At 49.4% G+C, this 25890-nt stretch overlaps 1 protein-coding gene across 1 annotated transcript; it reads right to left on the reverse strand.

The window, feature by feature from the left end:
• Window positions 1-768: 768 nt before the first annotated feature.
• Window positions 769-21810, reverse strand: EIF4EBP1 (eukaryotic translation initiation factor 4E binding protein 1). The gene is made up of 3 exons (XM_070598937.1): window positions 21580-21810; window positions 3230-3409; window positions 769-1236 (listed from the first exon to the last, which is right to left on the reverse strand). The coding sequence occupies exons 1-3, from the start codon at window positions 21722-21724 to the stop codon at window positions 1205-1207; spliced, it is 357 nt and encodes a 118-aa protein (XP_070455038.1). The 5' UTR covers window positions 21725-21810; the 3' UTR covers window positions 769-1204.
• Between the last annotated feature and the right edge of the window lie 4080 nt (window positions 21811-25890).

A 25890-nucleotide genomic window follows, 5' to 3' on the forward strand; every position in this document is an offset into this window, starting at 1 on the left:
GCCCTTTTTTGGCTATTTATAAAAGCCATGGCCACCCACACAAATCGCCTGCTCTGGCCAAAGTGAGCAACTTGGTGTCAGGTCTTTGTACATCCTGGTTCCCCAAGACCACCTGACTTTGGCAAGGCCCTGCCTCCCCCTATCCCACTCATTATCAGGACCCAGCTGTAGTGTCACCTCCATGAAGCATCCACTTGCATAGACCACCTGCTGGTAACCACCCTATACAATCTCTTTTTTGCTACGTTTTCTTATGGGCGAATCTTAACGTTTCAATGAAATCCTCAAGGCATAGAGCTTGTCTCATGTTTGTGTCTCCCATGACTGCTCACACAAAGGGATCACTCGACAAACATCAGGGGCCCATGGATTGAAGAGAGTCTACATTGGCCAAGGCTCAGGTTCTTCCTTTTGACTCTCACAGGGAATGGGCCCCAGACTGAAGGTGACTGGGTCACTTGACAGGCTTGGGGTGGGGTGGGGGACAAAGACCAGAAGAGAGGTAGCACACACCCTGAAAAATAAGGGATGGGAACAGCCCAGCTCAAACCCAGCCCCATTTGTCGTTCACTAGTGTGCGATTTTAACTTCTCGGAGCCAGTCTTCTGAGCTGTACAATGAGGATAGCGCTTGCTCTACTTACCTTGTAGGTTCAGTGTGAGACTCAAATGAGACAATGTATGAGAAAGTGCTTGCTAAGCACCAGAGAGATAGCAGCTGCTGTTAGTTATCCATATAGAGTTGAAAAGAGCTCAGACAGGGGCCAACTCTTGGCCCTAGGGCGAAGGTGGCTTTTATTTCCTCTCTTGGGGAAGGAGGGGGAGGGAGCTTTCCTATGCACATCAACCTAAGGAAGGGGTGGTTGCGCCCCCAGAGGATGGTGCTGGAAGAGCCAGATGATCATTCAGAAGGGCTCCTCCGTGTCCCCGTCCTGGCCCTGGGCTGCAGGGTGTGCTCCTGAGAGTCACTCCCCTTGGGGTGGCAGCTTCTGCATGAATGGAGGCACATGGAGGTATCTGCTGGTGTTCACGAAGAGGAAGGGGGAGCAGGTGCCCTGAGTGAGGGAGCAGAGGGCTGGGGTGGCTGACCCCACACCCAGTGCCTGCCCAGGATGATAGATTTCACAAGGCTTGGCTGGTGTGACTCTTCTCCCGAGAAGGGCCAGAGTGGCCCAGAGGCATTGCTCAAACCGATGGCTGGTCCTCTAAATGTCCATCTCAAACTGTGACTCTTCACCTACGGAGAGAAGGAACAGAGGGCCAGGTGAGCAATGGGCAAATGGTAGGGCTGACATTTAGAGACCAGTGAGAGGCATTAGTTTTTCATTCTATTGTTCCTACAAAAAGAGCAGGGGCCAGGTTTATGCCAAAGAGAATGGAGGGAGGACTACACTAGAAATTCCTGGCAACACAGGCCTGAAGGTTCCATGTTGGCTGTGCTCTCTTCCCTAATCCCAAAGGAAGAGCAGAGACCAGGTCTCCCCATGGGAGAGGGGACAGTCCTGAATTTTGTATAATTTTTAATAAGAGTGAATGGTTGGCTACTTATGATTTGAAATAAACTCAACTTCATAGAAAAATATTCCTTAAACATAAAACTTCTTTGAGCATGTGGTCCAATGTTTGGTTTAGAAAATGGTACCATAACCTTACTAGGCATACATCCGATTGCTCACGGAATAGCCTGACCCTGCGGCAAAGCAGTTATCTGAGTAATTCAGCCACTCACTCCCGTCACGCAACTCTTTCCTCTAAAATTTCCAAGGAATTCATGCTACAGCAGGTGGTTTCTTCTTAATGGAACTGCCTCATTCACGATCTCCTGGACAAGGCTGCTCCAGGGGTCTATAGAAGAAGATGCCTACTCTGGCACCCACAGGGAAACTGCTGGTCCACAGATACGTGGGTTCCAGGGCAGGAGCCTTGGATTCTTACATCCAGATAAGCAAAATGAAAAATTACGTCCCTCCCTCCTCACCACACCCCATCACCACAACTGAGTGCAGCTCCTAGGCCGTTATTGTGGGGTAAGAGCTGTCTACCTGGGGCACCACTGGGCCAAGCCTGCATTTGCTATGGGCCAGAGCAGCTCTAGGAACCAGGAGGGAAGAGGGCATGCAAATAGAGGCAAGGGACAGCCTTCAGGTAGTGGTGACTCAACAATTTTAGGTGTTGACTACCTCCATCTTCAACTTCCAGTCTTTGGTTTGAGGCAAAAAGTTAGGGTGGGAGGCACCCACTGTGCAACCAACCATGTGAATCTATCCATCTTTTTCTCCATCCTTTAACAAACAGCAGTTGACCATGCTGCCTATTGCCGTCCTTCATATTGCTCTCTGTGTGTGCCTGGATCCAGCTCTCTCCCTCCCACTGCTCTCCAAGTCTGAAAGGCAAGGCAACAGTTGCCTGTCTTGGGCTGTGGGATTCCCCAGGTAATTACGAATCACTGCAGGCCCCGGATATATGGATTCTGCTGCTGTCAACAGAGCCAGGCCAGCCCGAGGTCCTGGCTGCTTCCTATCTGGCCTTGGTGAACCGCCTTCCGGGTGAAGGGTCAGCAGATCCCAGGTTGACTCAAGTTGCCTGCAAGTGCTTACACTGCATTCTCCTGCAGTGGGAGAGCTCAGATGCTCTGCCCAGCCAGTCACGACGCCACAAAGAATGCATTTACACATCTCTGCTGGGTGGCTGCTCTGATGACTTGGGGGGGAACACACAACACCAGGAAGGACCCAGCTACTCCATGTCAAACATCCAGCAACAAGTGGTTGCATTGTTTCTACCTGTCTCCATCAAGAATCCACTAGTGGACCAACACCCTGACAGAAGGCATCCTGGATGCCTTTCTGATCCCATAGACGCGTAATTTCCTCGAGGGAGGTATACTGTGTCTTTCATAAGTCCTCTCCTGCACGTGAACATCGTAGATGTGTTCCAAGCATTGCAGATACATGGTAATGCTTCGGGACAATTATACAATCTATCACTAATTAGATTACCTGATGAGGCTAAATCACCTTTTCTGGGGTTCTTGGGCTCCTTTCATGGCGAAAGTTGGTACTGATGAAAGTTCCACCCCCATCCCCACCCCCACCCTCTGGACTCTGAGCTGCTTTACAGGGTGGGGCAGTCAGCATAATCCCCCTCCCTGGAACTCCCCTAGTGGATGGGACCCACAGCCTCATACACTCCCTTCCTAAGGGAGAGCCTGGCCAAGCCCGGCCACTCACCGCCCGCTGGCTTATCTTCTGGGCTGTTGCGCAGGTGGTTCTGGCTGGCTTCTGTCGGGGGCTCATCACTGGCAGGGCTGGTGACCCCAGGAATGGTGGGCAGGTCCCTTGGGGGTGTTTTGGTCACAGGTGAATTCCGACACTCCATCAGGAACTTCCGGTCGTAGATGATCCTGGTACCTGGAAGGGGACAGGGGCATTGGCAAAGCCACCCTGAACCCCTACCTCCTCGTTTTCCCGCTTCTTTGAGGTGTGGTTGCAGCAAAGGCAGCAAGTTTTCCTGCAAAAGCTGGACCAAGGAGGGGTGTGGCTTATTCAGGTGCCTGGCTGCAGCCCGGGACTCTGCCGTCTCCAAACCGCCCTGACTCCCCTTCACATCGGGCACTCAGATGGAAGAAGGGGCCTGCTGGCCACCAGACTGCACCCTTTCTCCCCTTAGAGCTCTGCGCATCCTGCTCTCTCTCCTTATGGTTCACCAGTTCACTCACTGACTCGGTGCTCGTGACAATCCTATCAGACAGTGGAGAAAGTGTATTTTTTATTCATTTTTCAATTCCCTTCTTAAAGTATCCTGGTGGGATATCCAGGATCTTTAACTCCATTTTATGAATAAGCAAACAGAAAATTAAGTGATCCCCCCACCTAGTAAAAATGAGATCTTTCCTGCCTGGGCTTTACGGAGAGGAGTCACACACGGACTCCACCTGCCCCGCAAAGGCTCTCCTGCTCAGCCCATCGCCTCTGTGAGCCCTGTGCCCCAGTCTGCCCATCTGCTCTGTGAGCCCTGTGCCCCGGTCTGCCCATCTCCTCTGTGAGCCCTGTGCCCCGGTCTGCCCATCTGCTCTGTGAGCCCTGTGCCCCGGTCTGCCCATCTCCTCTGTGAGCCCTGTGCCCCGGTCTGCCCATCGCCTCTGTGAGCCCTCTGCCCCGGTCTGCCCATCTGCTCTGACGTGTCACCGCCCGCCAGAGTTTGCACACGGTCTGCATTTCATTCATTTTCTTTCCCCTCTCCTTCCACAGCTGTCCCTAGAGGGTGAGGACCATGTCTTATGGAATTATTCACGACCTTTAAACCATACCCAGGACTCATCCCATGAGGGCGGTTACCTGAGTGACACCTTAAAAAGCAGTGTTCTCTAAAGTACAGGCCCCAAGATCCTTGCGGGAGACCCACCTGATCCATGACATAAAAGTGAGCAGTGAGACGGTTATTTGCGTTGGGTCCGTTTAATCCCGATTACCTCTAAAGCACCGGCAAGGTACTAGTGATGGGTCTGTAACACCCCACAAACATTTCCTTATTGCTCCCTTTGCAACAAAGAGCAGGCCTCAGGCTCAAAGCCTTCAGCAGGCAAAGGACTCTAACTAGAATTTAAAAACTGTCTTGTTGCCATTATATTTCTTTTTATAGCTACCTTCTATTTATGGCAAGTGAATCTGGTTTTCCACATATAGTTGTCATATTGTTTCCTTTTAAAATATAACTTAATATGATAGTATATAATATATAAGTTACATATTATATATGCAATAAAATATAATAAAAACAAGATTTAAAAGGTAAGGTGATGTTAAATATATGTCAAGTAGACCGCAAAGTACAATAAAACTGCCAATGGAATATGAATGACCTGAGTTTAGAAACCATGATTTAAAGACCTCAGGAATGCCCCTCCTTATCAACAACCCTGAAATATCGCCCTCTTTCTTTTTTTTTTTAAGATTTTATTTTCTTCCTTTTTCTCCCCAAAGCCCCCCAGTACACAGTTGTATATTCTTCGGTGTGGGTCCTTCTAGTTGTGGCATGTGGGATGCTGCCTTAGCGTGGTTTGATGAGCAGTGCCATGTCCGCGCCCAGGATTTGAACCAACGAAACACTGGCCCTCCTGCAGCGGAGCGCGTGAACTTAACCACTCAGCCACGGGGCCAGCCCCTCTCCCTCTCTTAAAGGCTATGAGGAGTGACATTCCAACAGCTGAGATTCGTTTCTTGATGTTAAGCACTGGCCCCTCGGTTAACTCCAAGCGAAGAGAGGAACTCATCTGCATCTCTGAGCTCTGAGTATGAGATAATGAGATTGGGCTCCTCGCACGGAGGAGCAACTGGGATGCTGAAGGACAGAGCAATGTCGAGAGACACATGAGGATGAACTTGGCCTGCTTGCACGTATGGTCGGTCCCAGCCTGACTGGCCCGATCTGGGCGCTCCCTCAGTCTTGCTCTCCTCATCTGAGAGGCAATAATGCTGAGGTTGACAGCCTGCTCCTCATCACTGGCTGGGCTAATGTTCAGGGCTTGCGTTCCCCAAGGGGAGGACATAAAGCAAAGAACACAGAACCGGGCCTGCACTTTGGGTTCTGCTACCAACCAGCTGTGCGATCCTGTGCACATTGCCCTCTGTGCCCACCCCTCCCCAACTTGGGCCTCAGTTTCCTCCTCTGTCACACGAAGGGCTGTGTTACAGCCTGAGTGCCTACGAGCCCAGTGGGTTACACATGGACAACAACTGTGCCCTCTCCTTGAGGGAGGATGTCCGCTTCAGAGATGGGACCACTTGTCTCTATTTCTTAATCCTCAAGGCTTGGCAAGAGACCCCTTCTCCTTGCTTCCCCGCAACTTTGATTTTTTGTTGGTTTGTTCACCAAAGAGTAGCGAACTGACCCCATCGGAGTGGAACTTAAGAGCTGGAGAGTCAATAGCCTCAAAAAGAACTTGGGGGTCAGTAGCTTCTGAGAAGGTTGTTTAAAGGTCACTAGCCTCCAGAGATTTTTAACTGTTATAAAAGAAACATAGCATAAAATTTGCCATCTTAACCATTTAATGTACAGCTCAGTAATGTTAAGTACATTCATATCGTTGTGCAACCCATCTCCAGAAGTCTTTTCATCTTACAAAGCTGAAACTCTACACCCATTAAACAACTCCCACTCATCCTCCCCAGGCCCCCACAACCACCATTCTACTTTCCGTCTCTGTGAATTGGACTGCTACAGGCACCTCATATCCGTGGAATCATACAGTATTTGTCTTTTTGTGACTGGCTTGTTTCAGTTAGTATAAGGTCCTCAAGGTTCATCTATGTTGTTGCACCACGTGTCAGAATTTCCTTCCTTTTTAAGGCTGCATAATATTCCATTGTAAGGATAGACCACAATTTGTTTATCCATGGACATTTGGGTTGCTCCCATCTTTCAACTCTTGTGAATAATGCTGCTTTGAACATGGGTGTGTAAATATCTCTTTGAGACCCTGTTTTCAATTCTTTAGGGTACAAACCCAGAAGCGGCCCCTGGTGATTTTTAAATCATTAATTATACTTAAAAGAGAAAAAGAAACAGCCTCTGTGCCCTTTGTCCTATGGCTAGGGCACTTAAAAATAAAAATCCTCATTTGAGCTAAGAAAGTCCACAAATTCAATGTTGGCAGAGGCGGCACCTGAGACACCCACCATCAGCGCATTTCAGCTGGGAAGGGAGGCTGCACGGGGTAGAGAGTGGTGTTCAGAAAGTCGGTTGACAAGGCGCCCTGCTCAGGAGGGGAGGGGACCACAGAGCCACCTCTGACTCCTCTGGGGCCAGTGCGCAATAGGAGCTGGCAATCAACATGGTGGAAATGTTTCCTCCAGAAGCTGCTTTTAACGCTTTCTTCTTTTTTTTTTTTTTAAAAGATTTTCAAAAATTTTTCCTTCTCCTCCTCAAAGCCTCTCAGTACATGGTTGTATATTCTAGTTGTGACTTCCTCTGGTTGTGCTATGTGGGACGCCGCCTCAGCAGGACCTGACGAGCGGTGCCAGGTCCGCGACCAGGATTCGAACAGGTGAAACCCTGGGCCGCCGAAGCAGAGCGCGCGAACTTAACCACTCGGCCGCGGGGCCGGCCCTTTAACCCTTTCTTCTTCCATCCCTTCCTGGGATCCACCACTACACAGCTTCAGTTAACAGAGATCTTTGGGAAATTCCCTAAGCCTCCTACAGATGACGCAAACAAAACACATGCAGTCCCATATTGTCAAAAATAGGAAGCCTTGGCTGAAAATGCTGCTACGGTTTCCTGGAGCTGGGGACTTGGCCTGCAAACTGGGACAGGAAATGGAAACCAGAGGTGGATGCCAAGGTCCCTGCAGGGTGTCAAACAGCGGCAGCTGGAGGTGCTGGTCAGGTGTGGTCTTCTGGGGTATGTGGATGTCACACCAGGCGGTCTCCACACAACACTATAGCCGAGGGCCTACTTCCTCTCTCTGTTAGGGAAGATGACCCACCTCCCCCAGGTTTCACAAACAAGAGCAAGAAGAGCTTTTGAAGATCTAGGCAGCTTCAAGATGGCAGAGCCAAGACATTTTTCCTGTTGCTTCTCTCAAAAGTCATACAAAACTCCAAGAACAGGAAACAGAAGCACCTACTCCAACTTGGATGCAAATGGGGCTCAAACTGTCCCCCAAATCACAATATATGAAGACAGAAAGTGAAGGGAGGAATGGAACCCCAGGAGGGAGAGGAGACAGGGAAATTGAGTTAGCCTTGACCTCTGAATGGTGGGCCTCAGACGCCCTCCCTGCCCTGCTTCGGAACAAGGAGTAAAGACAAAGACCTACAGAAAATGATTTTGGAAGGGGGATCCCAATGAAAAAACCAGTTAGCCACCAGATAGAGCCCACCAGTTTCTGGACCTCACAGTTCCAGTCAGTTCTTAAGTATCTCACTCTTACATACAGTCATGCGTCGCTTAACGAAAGGGATATGTTCTGAAAAATGCGTCATTATGCGATTTTGTGGTTGCGCAAACATCATACGGTGTACTGAAGGGGAACAAATTTGCCACCCCAAAATGTGTCTTTTTTTAAAGGTCCTGAGGTGATTTTTTTTTTAATGTATGCTTTTTGGTGAGGAAGAGTGGCCCTGAGCTAACATCTGTTGCCAATCTTCCTCCTTTTTTTTCTCCCCAAAGCCCCAGTACATAGTTGTATATCCTAGTTGTAAGTCATTCTAGTTCTTCTATGTGGGATGCTGTCTCAGCATGGCCTGATGAGTGCTGTGTAGGTCCTCACCAGGGTCTGAACTGGCGAACCCTGGGCTGCTGAAGCAGAGCATGCAAACTTGACTACTCGGCCATGGGGCCAGCCCCCAAAATGTGTCTCTTTAACATGAAGATTATTCTAAGCTGGTTATTATTACTATTTTTTAAAGATTTTATTTTTGCTTTTCCTCTCCAAAGCCTCCCGGTACATAGTTGTATATTTTTAGTTGTGGGTCCTTCTAGTTGTGGCATGTGGGATGCCGCCTCAGTGTGGCGTGATGAGCGGTGCCACGTCCACGCCCAGGATCCAAACCAGTGAAACCCTGGGCCGCTGAACTGGAGCGCGCGAACTTAACCACTTGGCCATGGGGCCAGCCCCTAGGCTGATTATTTTTAAGAAACGGAAGACTCAGAAAGTTTTTCTTGTTACCTCTCACTTAACTGCCTAAAAACATTCTTTTTTTTTTCCCTGAGGAAGATTAGCCTTGAGCTAACATCCGTGCCCACCTTCCTCTACTTTATATGTGGCATGCCTGCCACAGCACGGTTTGCCAAGCAGTGCCATGTCCGCACCCGGGATCCAAACCGGTGAACCCCAGGCCACTGAAGCAGAATGGGGGAACTTAACTGCTGCGCCACCAGGCCGGCCCCCCCAAATATTCTGATTAAAAAACCTGTCTCAGGAAGCGAGCTATCACCTTTGCATAACGTGAACTAGGTGGTAGACAGGGAGGGACCTAGAAAAGCCTGTTTGTTGGGCTTCCCTCTGTGTTCTTCTGTTTCTGCGTAGCCAAACCCCCATTTTCGAAATGTTTGCTCCTTTTCCCCTACCTGTGAATTGCCTTCCTTCTCTTTGAAGTCCCTGATTCTCGCCACCCCCCTATCTTTTGTCTTTAGCTGAGGAGGGTGTTTAAGGTGAGGGCTTCAGCCATTTTGGTGAGTTACTTGGTTTTCCTGGGTTTCTCCCATGTATACATGTTATTAAACTTTCTTTGGTTTTTCTCCTGTTAATCTGTCTCATGTCAATTTAATTCTTAGACTGGCCAGAAGAACCTAGAAGGGTAGAGGAAAATTTCTTCCTCCCCCACAGTACTTACATGAACCTAGATGGTCTAGCCTACGACACACCTAGGCTATACGGTACTAATCTTATGGGGCCACCATTGTACACGTGGTCTGTTGTCGACTGAAACATCACTATGCAGCACGTGACTGTATAAAAACCCAAATGTCTCCACACCTTTCTGAGAAAATCTTACATTTAAGAAGAGATCCAAACAAGCCAACAAGAGGAAATATCATGAAGGGAGCAGAAGACTTTAAAGAACAGAAAGACAAAAAGATGGACAAGAGGCAAAAAGATAACAAATTAGATATCAATGTTGGATAATAGGAAGTCAAGAAAGAGAGAAAAGAGGGGCTGGCCTGGTGGTGCAGTGGTTAAGTGCATACATTCTGCTTGTGTGGCCCAGGGTTTGCCACCCGGATCCCGGGTGCGGACGTGGCACTGCTTGGCACGCCATGCTGTGGTAGGCGTCCCACATATAAAGCAGAGGAAGATGGGCAGGGATGTTAGCTCAGGGCCAGCCTTCCTCAGCAAAAAGAGGAGGATTGGCCGCAGTTAGCTCAGGGCTAATCTTCCTAAAAAAAAAGAGAAAAAAGAGAAATTGGTAAAAAAAAATTTTGCTTAAATAGGAAAAAATAAAGAACTTCACTAAATTGAAAGGGATGAGTCTTAAAACACCCTTTGGGCATCCAGTGCAATGAATTAAAACACCAACTCAACATTCATTGTGAAATTTCACAATACTGAAGATACAGAGAAAATCCTAAAATCTTCCAGAAAGGAGGAAAAGGCAACAGGTGCACACAAGGATTAGGAATAAGCATGGAATAAAAATTTTCAACAGCAACGTTGGAAGCCTGACGGCAGTGGGTCAGCACCTTCACAATCCTGAGGGAAAATTCGTTTCAACCGAGTTTTACACCCAGCCAAATACTAATCACATAGAAGTAGAATAGAGACATTTTCAAAAGCTACAGGAGGACGTATTCTACCAAAATTAGAGAAACACAAGGGGCTTCTGGGAATCCCGTGTCGACATCTGTGTGGCAGGTCTGGAGCAGCCGAACCACGTTAGTCCAGGAAAAGCGGAAAAAATGGGCAGATAAATCCAGAAGTATGACTTTGTATGTAAACAACTAAGAGGCATTTTATTTTATTTATTTATTTATTTTGAGGAAGATTAGCCCTGAGCTAACTGCTGCCAATCCTCCTCTTTTTGCTGAGGAAGACTGACCCTGAGCTAACATCCATGCCCATCTTCCTCTACTTTATACATGGGATGCCTACCACAGCATAGCGTGCCAAGTGGTGCCATGTCTGCACCCGGGATCCGAACCGGCGATCCCCGGGTCGCTGAGAAGCAGAACGTGGGAACTTAACCACTGCGCCACTGGTCTGGCCCCAAAATATGTCCTCTTAGAATGAGTGATCATTCTATTAACTAGCAAGTTTGTTTTTTTTTTTTTTTGAGGAAGATTAGCCCTGAGCTAACATCTGCTGCCAATCCTCCTCGTTTCGCTGAGGAAGACTGGCTCTGAGCTAACATCCGAGCCCATCTTCCTCCAGTTTATATGTGGGACGCCTGCTACAGCATGGCTTGCCAAGTGGTGCCATGTCTGCACCCGGGATCCGAACAGGTGAACCCTGGGCTGCCGAAGCGGAACGTGCACCCTTAACCACTGGCCACCCAGTGACCCTAAGAGGCATTTTAGAGGTGCTGGAGGGTGTGGGAAGATTTGAATGAAAACCGAGCCTATTTTTAAATGAGGCTATTAACTCTTTTTTTAAAAAAAGTTGTAAAAAAATGGAAACGCTATTATTGTAAACTACTTGGCTCATCAAGAGTCATAGTAACAAAAATGATGAATTTTAAAAAAATTTGTGATATAATTATATTGGGAGAATGGGAGGAGAGGAAAGGCCATCTATCAAAAGGCCAGTGAATAGATAAAATCAAGAAAGTGAGAAATATGAAGACAAATCCCCAAAGAAAGAGCTGAAAGAAGTTACTAGTTGGTTCCGAAGGGTGAGATGAGTGTGGGAGAGGTGGGAGGTTGCTGTTTTGTTAGAAGACTTTCAGTACTTTTGAGTTTCAACTATTTACATATAATAACTTTTAAATACTTTTATTATGGAAAAATCAAGCATATACAAAAGTAGACAGAATAATAATACATATAAAAAACTTTGATTTTATTTAAATGGAGGGACAGGTTCAGTAAATCATGGATCAGCCCTACAATGCAATGCTCTGCAGCTACTGTACCATCTGAAGTAAGCAGTGTCCATTGTCCACTAAATATTGATGACAGAGTCACAGACTGTCTGCATCTTGTGTTTGGTTACCTCTGGGGGATGAGATAAGGAGCAAGGGGAAGAAAACATCTTTTACACTGAGTATATATACATGTTTTAATACAAAACTCTAATAAAGATATAGGGACATTAAGCAAACAAATAAGGACATAGGATCAGAATCTCCTTTTCTCATAAGTTCAGTCGGAACTGCCTCGGCTGGAACTAGGTAGACCCCCCCAAAAGCCCCAGGGGCTCTCTGCTGGGCTGGAGAAGCAGAGCGGGGAGCTGATCCCTCCAGCATCTCTCTGGGCTGGGTGTACTGGCCCCTGTCCATGCTAGACTTTCCCTCCTAGGAACGGTATTCAAGGACCCAGGGACAAATGCTAACCCTTGCTTACACACCTGCCAATCTTCCTCAATCCTACGCCCCAAAAGTAGGTATGCTGGTCTGGCGTATTGCCTCACTGAACCCTTCCTACCAGGACCGTGCTAGGGGCAGGGATGGAAGGAACAGTTACATAGTAACAGCTCCCTGATCTCAGACTTACAGTTTGGTGGGAGGAGGAAGATCTGTAAATAAATGATTACAGTCATGCGTGAGGTCTAAAAGCAGAGGCATATGTGGGGACCACAGAGGGACGGGGAGAGATCTATGCTGCATGTACTGGTGGGGACAGACATCAAGCCCCCATCGGCCCTATCTTCCTGCTTCCAGGCAGCCTCACCCTAAACCCCTGAGTCAGAGAGACATCCATGTCACCCCAATTCTGCCCTACCCTCAAGGTCGGGGGTGCATGGGGGAGGTGGGCTGAGGATGACTTAGACTGGAGAAACTGGAGGTGCCTCCCAGCACCGCCACACTTCAAACCACCTGTGTGGCTGGGAGCAGCGTTCAAGATTTGGTCCTGAACTACCTGCGGAGAACGACCGAGGCTGTTTCCTACCTGAAAGCCTTTTTAAATGTATCACCATAAAAACACGTGTCGGGGAACCCTATGTTCTGGGGCTGCAGGAGTTGGCTGCCCTCTGGAGAGAGGGGGCAGGCACAACATGCGGGGATGAATACTTGATTCTCTTCCCATAGCCTCGTGGTTCAAAACCTGGCTCTCCCATTTGCTAGCTCTGACGACTCTGGGCAAGAGATTAGTCAATCTCTGTGCCTCAGCTGCTTCTTCTGCAGAATGGGGATGATGATGATGATGATGATGATGATGATGATAGCGCCAACCTCATACGGTTATTGTGTGAATTAGAATGGTGGCTGACACAAAGAAGCTGCACAAACAAACCCCACCTATTACCATGACCAGTATGGCTTCAGGTGACATATTCTACCATTTATTCAGTCCCATCTTGACCAGGGATCCATTATATGGTCATAGCTGGGACAAATCAGAGGGGAAGTAAGTAACCCTGAAAAGAGACGGTGGGGGGGATGGAGGAGGGTAAGAGGCATCGTCCATCCACAGAAACAGGCTTCAAGAACCACCATGAGGCCAGCCCCCATGGCCTGGGTTCGGTTCCCGGGCATGGACCTACACCACTCATCTGTTAGTGGCCATGCTGTGGTGGGAACTCACATAAAAAGGAAAAAAAGAGGAAGATTGGCAACGGATGTTAGCTCAGGGTGAATCTTCCTCAACAACAACAACAACAACAGCAAGAACCACAGTGAGCTTTGGCATGCTTGGTAACCAGCATCGTTTGGGACTTTAAACTCTGGATGTGCACCAAGTACAAGAGTGCTTTTTCTCAAGGCATGCTCTGTGGTGTGGCGGCTTGTTAGAATGTGTGAAGCGATGCAGACACTCCCCTAGAGTCTGGTTTCCTCACCTATAAACAAGTGCAGTGTACTAGGCTCATTCAATCTATCTTTAAAGCACCAACCATATGCTAGGCTTTATAGGTAATCTCTAGGGTCTGTTCCAGCTCTGATACACTACCATCTATTTTTAGGATCTCCTTGTTGGCAGGTGCTTAACGTGGTACAAATAGCACGGGGCTTGGAGACAGAAGTTCCAGGCTCCAGCCAGGGCTTGCCATGTACCAGCTCCTCGACCCCAAGTCGCAGCTTCGTTCCTCAGCTCTAAGAGGAGGGTACTAACAAAATCCACACCTCACAGGAGTTTGGTGAAGATTAAACCTTTATCTGTCATCACTGCCTGCCTGTGGGCTAGACGCTGCACCCACAGCCTGACATGCTAGGTCTCATTGCCCCCTAAAAACCCCCCATGAGGGAGATCCATCATCCTCCACTTGCAGACAGGAAACTGAGGCTCAGAAAGGCTGTCCCCTCACAGACACTCAGAGAGGCTGACCAAGCCTGTCTTAACTCCAGTCCTAAACACCAACCTCTGTTTAAAATTAACAAGGCAGACCAGGCACCTCAGCCAGCACCGGGAACTGGAAAAGTTCCAGGGTTCTTCTGATTTTTACTATTCTTCTGAGTATCTGGCCAGAACAGGATGTTCCCTGAAAGAGAGAGGGCTGCCTTGATTTCTTCTCCGTCTTCCCACAGTACCCACACTCAAGTTCAAAATGCTGCTGGATGCGACTCCTGTAAATTGAGACGAGCTCGTCCCTCACTTTCCCCTGGGCCTCCCCTGCCAGAAGCATTCTTCCCCTGAGCCGGGACGTGAGGCCTAGCAAGAGTACAAGAACAGAATTCCTACAACTGCTGTTCCCGTTCCAGGGAAGAGGAGAGCATTTCACAACAGGGTCAGGGGGAGGTCTGAATGCCTGTGCTCAGATGCAAGCCAGCAGCCTGTGAACAAAATACTCTGGACAAGTTTAAATTCAGCGCTCGCCAACAGCTCCGTGTCAACCTGGAGGCAGAGACACAGACGTGCCAGGGTCCACCAGGGGCCTCCGTCCCTGATCCCTGCCGCACACCGGGCAGGAACTGCATGTGTCTGGGTGGCTTTTCTTGCTGGACAGTCTCTTTAGCAAGCAGAGCCGACTTGTCAGGGAGAAGATCTTGGTGAGAGAAGCAGAGCATGCTCAGTTGAAGATTTTTCTTCACCTCTAGACCCACCAGCTCTGCGAAGAGAACCAAGATCCAGATGCTTCTCAGGGACTAGGAATCCTATGAAGCTCCTTGAATACCAAATGGGGGCGATCAGCAAGCAGCAAAGGGCCCTTCTGGCTAGTCCCTCCCTTGAGGCCTGACATATGGGAACAGGCCAGTTTATTTGAAAATTAAGCAGGAGGGACAAGGCTTTCACAGAGATGTTCAGAACAAAACAGCTGAAGTAATTACTCCAATGGCTGGCCAAGCTCCTTCCCCTTCCTGGACATCCCCCAAACACTTAAAATGCGCCTGTGCAAAGCAGGGTGAGGTCACCCCTGAAGTTCATTACCAACAGGGCTGCACTGCTGAAATGCCTACCGACACACAGCAGTAATTGCTGTCCCGGTTGGAAAAGGGAGGGGCACTGTTATGAGCTGAATTGTGCTGCCCTCCAACTCATGTGTTGAAGCTCCAAGCCCCAGCACCTCAGAAGGTGACTCATTATATTTGGAAAGAAGGTCTTTAAAGAGGTGAGGCCATTAAGTTGAAATGAGGCCGTCCGAGTGGGGCCCTCATCCCATATACTGGTGTCCTTATAAGAAAAGAGAGGGACACCAAGAACACAGAGAGAGACAACCACACGAAGAGGCAGCAAGAGGACGGCCAGCAGCAAACCCAGGACGCAGCCTCAGGAGAAACCAACCCTACCGGCACTTTGATCTTGGACTTCCAGCCTCTAGAACTCTTGAGAAAATAAATTTCTGTTGTTCAAGCCACCCAGTCTGTGTTTTTTTGTTAAGGCTGCCCTAGCAAATCCATACAGGCCCACTTTCCCCTGTTATTCTGAAGAGCAGGAGAGAGAAATCCATTTACACACACTCTCTTTAAGGCAAGAGACCTAGTTCTTAACCTCCACACTGCGTGTGTCACCAGGAAACCAAAGGAACTTCAGAACCCACCTGCACCTCCTGGTATTCTCGCTCCTGTCTGCTTTGGGACCCAGAAACTCGATTCCATCCATTGCCAGGACTCCATAAAATCAAGGATGTTCAGATGGGAGCTGGGCAGGGCTGGGCAAATGGGCTCCTTGAAGGGGAAGGAAGAGGCAGGCTGGGTGGCAGGCAGTAAGGGGAGGCAGGATGCAAAGTGGAACGTATTGCCCAGTGGCCTGCCATCATGGCCGTCTGTATGATTCGCTTTGTGGAGCTGGGCGTAAAGCTTTGCAAATGGGGCACGGGATCTATGACTCAATATTTTCAGGAAGATGTCCTGTTCTTAAACCATCAGGCAATTCATAGGCTTGTGATTATGGTCTGCTCCTACACCTGGCCTTGGCTCTGCTAACCACACAGCAGGATGGTCCGTTAAGTTCCCTCAAGGACTGTTCCTTGAGGCTTGGCCCTTGTGAAAGATTGTCTGAAAACACAGCCCCCACAACTCCTCCCAGCCCCATTCACCCATGAGCCTTCTCTCATTCAAAGGCAGTTATCTCCCCCTCTCTTTGAATCTGGATTAGCCCTGTGGCTTGCTTTGACCAATAGAACACTGTGTAAGTGACGTTATGTGACTTGTGAGCTTATGCCTTAAGAGGCCTTGAAAACTGCCATGTAATAAGCTCAGGTTAGAATCCTGAATGGCAAGAGATGAGGAGGACAGAGAGAGCTCCCAGCCTTCCAGGTGACCAGCAATGCCCCAGACATGTGGGTAAGGCCAACTTGGACCTTCTAGCCTAGGGAAATCCAGCTGTCAACTCTATGTAGCCAGGTGAGTGAGCTCAGACAAGACCATCAAAGAATGCCAGCCAGCCCAAAGAATGGAGAGAAACAACAGACTGTTGTTGAAGTTACTAAGTTTTTGGATGGTTTGTTATACAGCAATAGCTAACTGATACAGCCATTCGCATCGAGACAGGTATCTCTGGGCAGCTGGTAAGCCTTGATACTCTGGGCCTAGTATCTGAGCTCTCTCAATGAACTCTCATGGGCATAGACATTGGATTACAAGGCATCTTTTGTGGCCCATGTTCTTGAGCATCCAAATGCCATGGGCAGATGTCACCTACTCCTGCCTAGTGAGCAACACTGGGTGCCAGCAAGTAAATAAGGAGCGTCAATCCCAGTGTCTGAGACCCTGGCCCCAATACTGACTTGTTCAGTATGTGAAAAAGTCATTTTCTTCCACTTGCTGCTCAATACACATTGGGAAGAGTAATATCAGTAGTGCTGTTATTGGTAATACTGGGATAGGTGGGAAAGTTCAGAGAAAGTTAGTTTCTGTCCTTGGGACCTTCCAAGATAAACAATTATACCCTGCAACTGAAAGGACAGAAAAGAAAAATGTAAACGTCATCTTAAGCCAGCTCAGACCCAGGTGTGGTGGGAAAGAAGCTAGGCTACCCGGAGAGTGCTTTCTCTCCAGGATTCTTTTCAACCCTTCACCTTCCCAACCCCAGACCTGGCACTCCGTGGGGGTGATACAGAGATGAGTAAGACTGCTCTGAAAGGACTTCCTGTCTAAGCCAGAGAGCAAACATGTAAACAAACACACGTGATTCATTTGTCATGAATCACAAAAAAGGGAAGAACCTCGGCAGGGATCTAAAAAAAGACCAGAAAGGAACAGGTTTTCTGTTTGTTTGAACACACAAGAATCTACGTGTACAAGAGCACGTTTTTCGTTAAAAACATTCACCTTGGGAAGCAATCCTTTTTTCAATACTGCTGCCCCTTCCTAACTCCTCTTTTGGAATGACACCGAATAAAGACCCATACAAGAAAATGCTGCACTACTTTATACAACAGATAAATATGGTACCAACCTGTCCACCCTTTCACCAAATCTGGTGATAAACAACTTGTCTGCTTTCAGGGAAAAAAAAAAAAGAAAAATCAAATTTCTCTTTTAAATAATAACGCCCTGCCACCTTTGAGGATATTGAAAAAAATATGTAAGCCTCTGAGGGCATTTAAAATCTAACAGCTGTGTCCACACTGTTCGAATGTAAGGGCTTCCCGGCTGACTATTTGGAGCAGGCAATTCTTACTGAAGTGTTGTACAAGTTCTACTGGTTATGGGGGGGGTGAGGGGTATCTGTCTAATTGTTTCATTCTGTAGATACAGCTTTGAAGCTTATAACTCTATTTCAGGTGTGCCTTCATCTTCCTAACTAGCAATCCAAGCCCTTGAGGTCAGGCTGTCTTCCAGTTCTAGATGTGGTGGATGCCTTAAAAAAGGGAGGCTCGTGGGCGTGGGAGGGAGTTTGGGGTGCTCTATTTCGGGGTCCCTGGCGAAGTCTTTAATGAGAGGCCCATTATACTTCCCTCGCTGCCTTACTGTTCCAGTTCTTTTAATCTGTCTTTAATAATGCAGCTTCTCTCCCTCTGTGCCTAAGGCCTCGGGACACTGGCTGTGCTCTGGCTTCAGTGTCCAGGCCACTCCCCCTCTTCCCGGCACTCTCTGTTCCACAGCCAGACTTGGGAGCTGCTCCAAGGTAAGCTTCCTGGGCACAGACTTTGTTTGTCTAACCAAATAGGGTGCCATTAACACCTGTAGCCCTACCTGCTTACCTCCGATTAACCTTCTCGAGGTAGAGGTCTTAGGTATGACTACCACCCAAGCAACCCCTGTAGGCTTTGGGGTCAAACATCCACCATGGAATTGGGAACACAGAGGTTGGTGGGCAGGGTCAGAGGAAGGTTGCTGACCCCTTCAGAGGTTCTGCTGGTTTACGGTGTCACTGGAGACTTTCAAGACTCTACGGGCTCAAATATTCATGAACAACACTCCCTTCGGCAAATTTCTCTTTTGTTCTCCACACACCTAATTCAGATCAGTGGCTCAGCCAGTTGGGGTGGGGAATGACCAGGGAAAGGAAACTGGAGTCAGAGGAATGGAGATGGCTCAAACCAACTACCGCTCGTTTTCTTCCAGGGACAAACACTGCAGGGTCATTCCCAGCAAGAGTGACTATGGACACTGACTGCAACAGCATCCAGATGGACCCTCTCCAGACCCTCAAATAAAGACTGATGCCAAACCCAACCTCAAGAGAAGTTTACCTGGATAGAAGCATCGCTTTTTGCCAGATCCCAGAGGTCTGAAATGGTGAGAGAAGTCGAGTTCTCCTAATTCCTGAGTACGCAGACCAATCACTGGGAGCTAGACAGAAACGCAGACTCTCAGGCCCTACTCCCGGAACCTACAGAATCAGAATCTGCACCTAAGTGAGGTCCCAAGGTAATCCATATGCACACTGAAAACTGAGCAACAGTACTCTAGACTGGAGCAGAAGGGTGCTGGGAATGACCTTTCTCATGAGGTCAAGCATCTCTGTCCTGGCAAAGGGGCAGGTAAATGGCTTTGGAGGAAAATCTCATGCCTTGGCTGAAGCAAGCCACGTTTGCTAACTGAGGCAGAGGCAAGTCAGGGTTATGGACTGTGAGCTGTGCCTGCCCTGGACACCCAGAAAAGAAAGAGCTGGCTTTAGGCTCTTGGCACTGCTCTTTCTTCCCGTTGGCCTCAGACCCCAGGCTTTGCTTCCAATCTGATCCATCCCCGTCTAGCAACAAAGGGTGGGAAAAACGGCTAAGTGAGCATTCAGGCCTGCCTCAGTGCCCACTCTGCACGGATCAAGCAGATTCACGCTCCCACCTGGAGGAACCCCAAAATGGCCAGGAAAGGTCCTGGAAGACACAGAATGACACAGAGAAAGCAGAACAGCATGGACCACAAAAGGCCCAGCAGGGAAAGAGAATTTGAGTCAAGAGCGGCAAGAAGAGCTGCTGGGAACTCTTCCTTGGATCATTTTTAACAGCAGAGAGAGCATTTCTCCCCTCAATGGTTGGCTATTTCTTGTTCAATCTGGGAAACCAGTGTAACATTTGACAACGGACACGTGTTTCCAAGCTCTGGGGCCTCCATGCTGTGTTCTGGAGAATAAGGCAGCACAGCCTCATTTGAGGAAAGCATCGAATTTCTTGGAAAACAAAGATTTTTGAGAGGTGCACTAACATTCTGGCTCTAGACTGCCTCCAATCCTTTAAAGCTACAGATCTCAGACTCGAGCTGCGACACCCAGCTGGATCTCCAGCCTCCAGCAGCCCTGCTCTCTTCAGACTGGCCAGCCCCTACCTTCCAAATTGACACGAGCCAATTTCTTAATCTAGCCTGTTGCTACTGTTTCTCCTACTAACAGAGATTTTGTTCAATCCAGGGGAGAGTCTGTCAGCAACCAAGGTCCTCAGTGCAGTTCTGAACAGGTTTTTCCTCCAGTTACAACCCAAAGTTTTACATAATATCTTCCTGTCCCTTTATCATTTACTTGTGGCTCTAAAACATGTAAATGTGTACAGACAGAATTTTACCACCCCTAGATTTTCTAATTGTTATATTCTATGTCTAATATATCTTTACATTTCAAAATTCTCGTCAGGGGCCGGCCTGGTGCTGCAGCGATTTAAGTTCCCACGTTCTGCTTCGGTGGTCCGGATCCCGGGTGAGGACATGGCACCACTTGGCAAGCCATGCTGTGGTAGGCGTCCCACATATAAAGTAGAGGAAGATGGGCACGGATGTTAGCTCTGGGCCAGTCTTCCTCAGCAAAAAGAGGAGGATTGGCAGCAGACGTTAGCTCAGGGCTAATCTTCCTCAAAAAACAAACAAAAAGAACCAAAAAAAAATGTCTGGCCATAAGATCAGCATACACTTAAGCTATTTAATGGTGAAATTTAATAAAGTACAATAAAACGTGAAAAACTGCACTCTCCCTGCCCCCCCCCCCCCCCGCCCCCCAAAAAGGCAGCATGGTTGGACAAGAACATCTAAGATCCCTAACAGTTCTAACATTCTATGCTTTGGATCAAATAGCCCAAGATCTCGCATCTGGCCGTGCTCGCTGGTGGTGGGACAGCTGCCTGAGAAAATAAGCGTGTGGCCTCCGACGCTGGCAGCAGGAGAGGCTGCGCCCAGACCTCGTCCGCCCGCACCCCTGCGTCTCAGCCGAGCGCCAGGATCCGCGGTGTTTTTCGGGCAGTAGCCTGGGCAAGAGGAGTGGAGGAGGATGGACGGGAGGAGAAAAGGACAAAAGGGGGTGAGGGCAGCGCTAGGATAGGAGGAAGTGGCGAGCTACGAGGGTTTCATCATGCAAACAGGCGGGCAGGTTTCATCAGCGCCTGGGCGCCTGGGCTGGGAGGGAATGCCTGGCTCCCGAGGACAGCCCAAGGCTGGCCCCTACTACGAGTGCCAGCTCAGCTTCCTCTTCCTCGTCCCGTCTCAGGGAGGTCACACGGTCCCACTCCCCCTGGAGAGAAGAACGTGTTTTCCTGTACAGCGCTGCCTGCGGCCCCACGTCCCTCTGTGGAGATCCCATACGCGTAATGGGCAAGCTGCCATAGGAGCCAGTGGGGCGCTGCTGGTGCCAGCGAGCGCGCTCAGCCCCAAACCTGTCGGAGGGTGCGTGCCCAACGCAACACTGGGGGTCGGGAAGGAAAAAGGACTCTGCAAGAGTCATTTATCACAAGAAAGAATGCCCATCCCATCCCCTAAAAATCCTAGGCCCGGCCTCTCTTTGATCTGTGGGCCACTCTGACCCCACCCTATTTCCCCTCAGAACTGTCCCCAACACCCACAAGGGGCAGCACACCTCGGCATGTGGCAGTCCCGGTATCTGTTAGGGTGGAGGGCACCCAGCTGTCTCTCCCAGAAGGAGGAAACGAATGGGGCAGTTTGCAGCCCGGGCTCCGGAGGACGCACTCGGGGTGGGCAACGGGAGGCGGATCCCCGCTCGCTCCCTGTGGGCACCTCCGTGAGCCTCAGTACCTCCTTGACGCCCCTTCCCAGACACCGCACGCCCAGAGCCTGGTCGCCCCGTCCAATTAGCGATTCCTGATCCCTCCCGTTCTGCCCAGTCGGTCCTCCCCACAGCCCGCAGCCAGAGCCCGCACGCGGCGCCCGGAGCCCGCGCCTACCTCCCGGGGTGGTGCTGAAGAGCGTGCCGCCGGGGGTGGTGCTGTAGTCCCCAGGCGGCAGCTGCACGCCGTCGCCGAGGACCACCCGGCGAGTGGCGGGGATGGCCCGGCTTGGGGTCTGGCTGCAACTGCTGCCCCGGGACATGATCTCCCGCGCGCCGCAACTGCAGCCGGAGCGTGGCCCAGCCGCCGCTCCCGCCCCGCTCCGCCTCGCCCCGGCCCGCCCCTTCCGCCTCTTGGGCTCGATGCCCCCTGGGATTTGTAGTTCCCGCCGTGCCGCCGCCCCACCCACATCCACGCAGCCCTGGGTCGGAGGCTCCCTGCTGAGGGTCTCCTGCGCGCGAGTGCCAGCGCCACCGCCGCATTGCTTGTCCCTTTCGCTCTTGGGTCCCTCCCGGCCACGGTCTTGGGTCCCAGCAGGGACGGGGCGGGGTGGGGGGTCGTCAGGTTTGCCTAGTTTAATGGCTCGCTTGGCTGGGGCGCGTGTCAGGGCTGTGCGGTGATCTTGGCCGACCCGGCCCACTCTGGGAAGACCTAGTTTCTGCTTTAGGAGATCAGGCTGGATGGTCCCCTCAACCCTCCCTGTTCCTTTCCTCCCTGTTCATTCCTAGGTGAGAAAGCGGGGATTGGTTGGTCTTTCACCCCTCATCAGTTTATTGAGCACTCACGATGTGGCAGGCGTCGAAGAAGGCATGTTCCAAGCCTCGGAGAGTGTAGGGGAGAAAGACACGTCAACAAGCCACTCAGCTGAGTGATAAGGGCTAAACCTAGAGCCGATATGGGGGTGGGGATCTGGGGAGGGGTAAGATTAGTCAAAGAAGGTTCCTTGCAGCCCTTTGAGTTGGGTCCAACGCCCCCTATGCTGCCTGACATTTAGTACGCACTCGTTGAATGAAGGAACGACCAAGTGAATGAATGAATCTTCAAGGAGATACCTAAGTGGAGAGAGAAAAAAATGCACGGAGAATGGAAAAGCCTCCATGAGAGAACGTTGTGGCCACATCTTGGAAGGGGGAGGAGAGAGAACAATTTAAAAGGGAAATGGGGGCCTGATTGTGAAGGGTATTTTAAATCATGTCAGGGTGTTCAGAATTTGTCCTACGAGGGTAGGAGATATCAGAGAGCTTTTAAGCTGGGGAGTGACCGATTAGGGTTGTTTTTTAGAAAGACGACTCGTGGCTGTGGAGTTTGAGAATGGACCACAGCAGGGTGAGGCCCGAGGTTGGAAGACTGGTTGGGTTCGGTCACTCCTGACTAAACTGCAGGCGTGCACTGTCTAGTACAGTAGCCACTGGCCACATATGCTTGTTGAGCACTTGGAATGTGGCTAGTCCACATTTACAAGTGTAAAATACACACTAGATTTCAAAGACTTAGTATGAAAAAAATAATGTAAAATATCTCAATAATTTGTTTTATATTGATTACATGTTGAAATAATACTTTGAATATATTGGGTTAAGTAAAATCTATTATTAAAATTAATTTCACCTATTTCTTTTTACTTTTGTTGGTAGGACTATAAGAAATTTATATGTATATATATATTATATATATATATATATATATGGCTTGTAATATATTTCTATTGGATAGCGTTGCTCTAGAATAAGGTGTTATGAAAGCAATTCTCAAGTTCTTCCCAGAACTTTCCTTTGGAAACTAAGGACTCATCAAATGTTAGCTCTGCCCAGGTATATTATAGGTCATCCAGGGCAATATTCACCTTCATCTTATTTTAAAAAAACCAAAAACTAAAACAGAGGCTCAGAAAGGAGTAGGGGTTTGCCCAAGGTTACACAGCTGTGAAACGCCTGAGGCGGGATAGAACCCAGTCTTGCCTCCCTTCCAGGCCAGCCCTTTTCTCACCACACTAGAAAATAAAGTGGCTCATCCTCATCCCTTGGGAGGAACTGTTTTGAAAGGGGGAAGGAGCCTGCTTAGAAAGCTCAACAGGGGCCGGCCCTGTGGCTGAGCGGTTAGTTCACATGCTCTGCACGGATGGCCCAGGCGTGTCGGCGTTCAGATCCTGAGCTCGACCTAGCACCGCTCATCAGGCCATGCTGCGGCGGGGACCCACATAGCCCAACCAGAAAGACCCACAACTGGGATACACAACTATGTACTGGGGGGTTTTGGGGAGAAGAAGAAAAAAAAAGATTGGCGACAGATGTTAGCTCAGGCCCAATCTTTTTTTAAAAAAAAAAGCCGAATACTTGGCATGACTTCTGAATGGAGGGCTGATGAGATTTAAGGGCTGCAGAGGCTGGGGGCTGTCTAGACCTGGGGCCCTTCGTGGACATAGGAGGGATGCTAAAAATAGCTGTTCAGTCTTGGACAGTCCATCCCTCTCTGGATCTCAGTTTCAGCATCTGTCCGATGAAGGGGGTGGATTTGAAGATCTCTGAGGACCCTCACCATTGACATTTTATGTCTTTGACCAACTCAGTGCTGAAGTGTTTCCTACCCAGCCATTCCACCTGTATGGTGATTTCCACCTCTTTATAGAGCAGAGACTCCTTCATATCAAGTCTTGTCACCGAGTATCAGCTCCTAGAGGGCAGGGACCATGGGTTCACTCATTCTGATTCTTGACAGCACCTCCCCAGAGAGGCCATTGATGATAGTTTTAGATGCTGCTGCTGCAAAAGCCACACTTGCTTATTTCTATCTTCCTTTCAGGCTCCTTTGAATCTGTTAGCACATGATGTTCCAGCATTCCAGCTGAAGGTCAAAAGAAAAAGCAGAAGGAGCCAAGGAATGTTTTCTAGAAGAAAGATAAGGAGGGGGCTGCAGGGTGGGGAACAGTTTCCATCCCATCTCGCTCTACTTGACCTGTAGGCAGGGAGGGGCAGGGACCGATTTTATCATTTTAAGTAAGTGGAATTTCTCTAGGTAGCCACCTGGTGCACAGGCCCAGTCCTTCCGGTGTGAAATACTTTCTGAGCAAATAATACTAATGGAAATTAAGAACAGCTCTGAGCAGGCACGGGCCCTCCCGGTGTTTGTCTCAACACAGCTCTTCTGACCTGGACCTGTGTGGGGAAGGAGAGCCAAGAGACGGTCCCCGGGTGCGGCCGCCTGGGGAGGTAGCAGAAGCCAAGAGGGAGGAATGCTTCCAGATTCACTGAGTCACCGTGCGGAGAGGCTGACTTCCGAAGCCCCTCAGGCTAGCGAGGGGCTCAGGGAGGCTGGGGAGACAGTTGTGTTTGTTCCGTGTTTGTTCTGGACGTGTGTGTGTGTGTGTGTGTGTGTGTGTGTGTGTGTGTTTTAATCCATTCCTAATGTTATTTGATGCTGAAAATGTTCCCCCTTCACCATCGTGAGGGCTTCACATCAGCCAGCACATCCTACTACCATGGCCTTTGCAGGCTCCTGTGGTTTCTTGTACAGTAAGAGATTCTGGCTCCTCTGCTATACTTCCCTCCCCAGATGGAGACCCGGCCTTTCTTCAGGGCCTCTGATTGCCATCCCAGACAGCTTCGCAGCCTCACTGCACGCAGTTGTGTTGTCCCTCGCTGACTGGCACACAGGCCTGGTCCTTCTGGTGGGCAGTGCTCTGTGAGGTTAATCAGTAATATCAGTGGGAATGAGGACTAGCCTTGAGTAGGCCTGGAGGGGCCTGGTGGGCTTGGTGAGTGGCCCCGTGCGTGGCCTTTGTCTGTCCTGATCCTGGTTACTGTGCCTGTCTCCTTGTATTCTCTCTCCCCTATTCTGTCTTCTTGGATAGCCCTGCTTGCAAACCCAAGCGTTAGCTGAGGGATACCTCCAGGCCATGTCTTCAGGCTTCCCGTCCTTCAGCTCCTTCGAGCTTATCAGCCGAGCTCATCAGCCGTGACACCATGACTCTGTGGGGACCTGGAATTGGCCACCCCAAGATATGTCTCTTTGGCATGAGGATTATTTGAGGCTGGTTTCTTTGCAGACAGGAAAGCAACTGAAAAGTAGAACTTGCTTACCCTTTTGTTAAGAGACATTTACATTGTAAAGGAAATCTCCATCTGTAAAGATATCTCCCTCTGTACCAGGAAGAAGGGGAGATGACCTTGTCTCTAGAAACTCTTAATCAATGGGGAAGGCAAGGACTTAAATCTGCATTTGTTCTTAAATCTGCATTTGTTTATTGTGCTTGTCTGGTAACCTCCTGTAACTGACTTCTCTCCCCCTCCCAACGTTGGCATTTCTTTAAGGATTAAGCATCTTTCCTTAGGCTAGGAACTGATTGCTGCACTCACCTGTGACCACCCAGCTCAAGACAATAGACTTGCCTCCTGCTGAGCCCTCCAAGAAGTGCTGTGCGACAGGGCAATC

The sequence above is a fragment of the Equus przewalskii genome, chromosome 28, assembly GCF_037783145.1.
Source record: "Equus przewalskii isolate Varuska chromosome 28, EquPr2, whole genome shotgun sequence".
Taxonomy (NCBI): Eukaryota; Metazoa; Chordata; class Mammalia; order Perissodactyla; family Equidae; genus Equus; species Equus przewalskii.

Bases quoted from the DNA above. Each gene is read 5' to 3' on its own strand.
- EIF4EBP1 (XM_070598937.1), bottom strand. From the start codon at position 21,724: ATGTCCCGGGGCAGCAGTTGCAGCCAGACCCCAAGCCGGGCCATCCCC. The intron at 3,410-21,579 runs GTAGGCGCGGGC...GTCCCCTTCCAG, and splicing joins CTTCAGCACCACCCCGGGAG to GTACCAGGATCATCTACGAC. The intron at 1,237-3,229 runs GTGAGTGGCCGG...TTCTCTCCGTAG, and splicing joins AGAAGATAAGCCAGCGGGCG to GTGAAGAGTCACAGTTTGAG.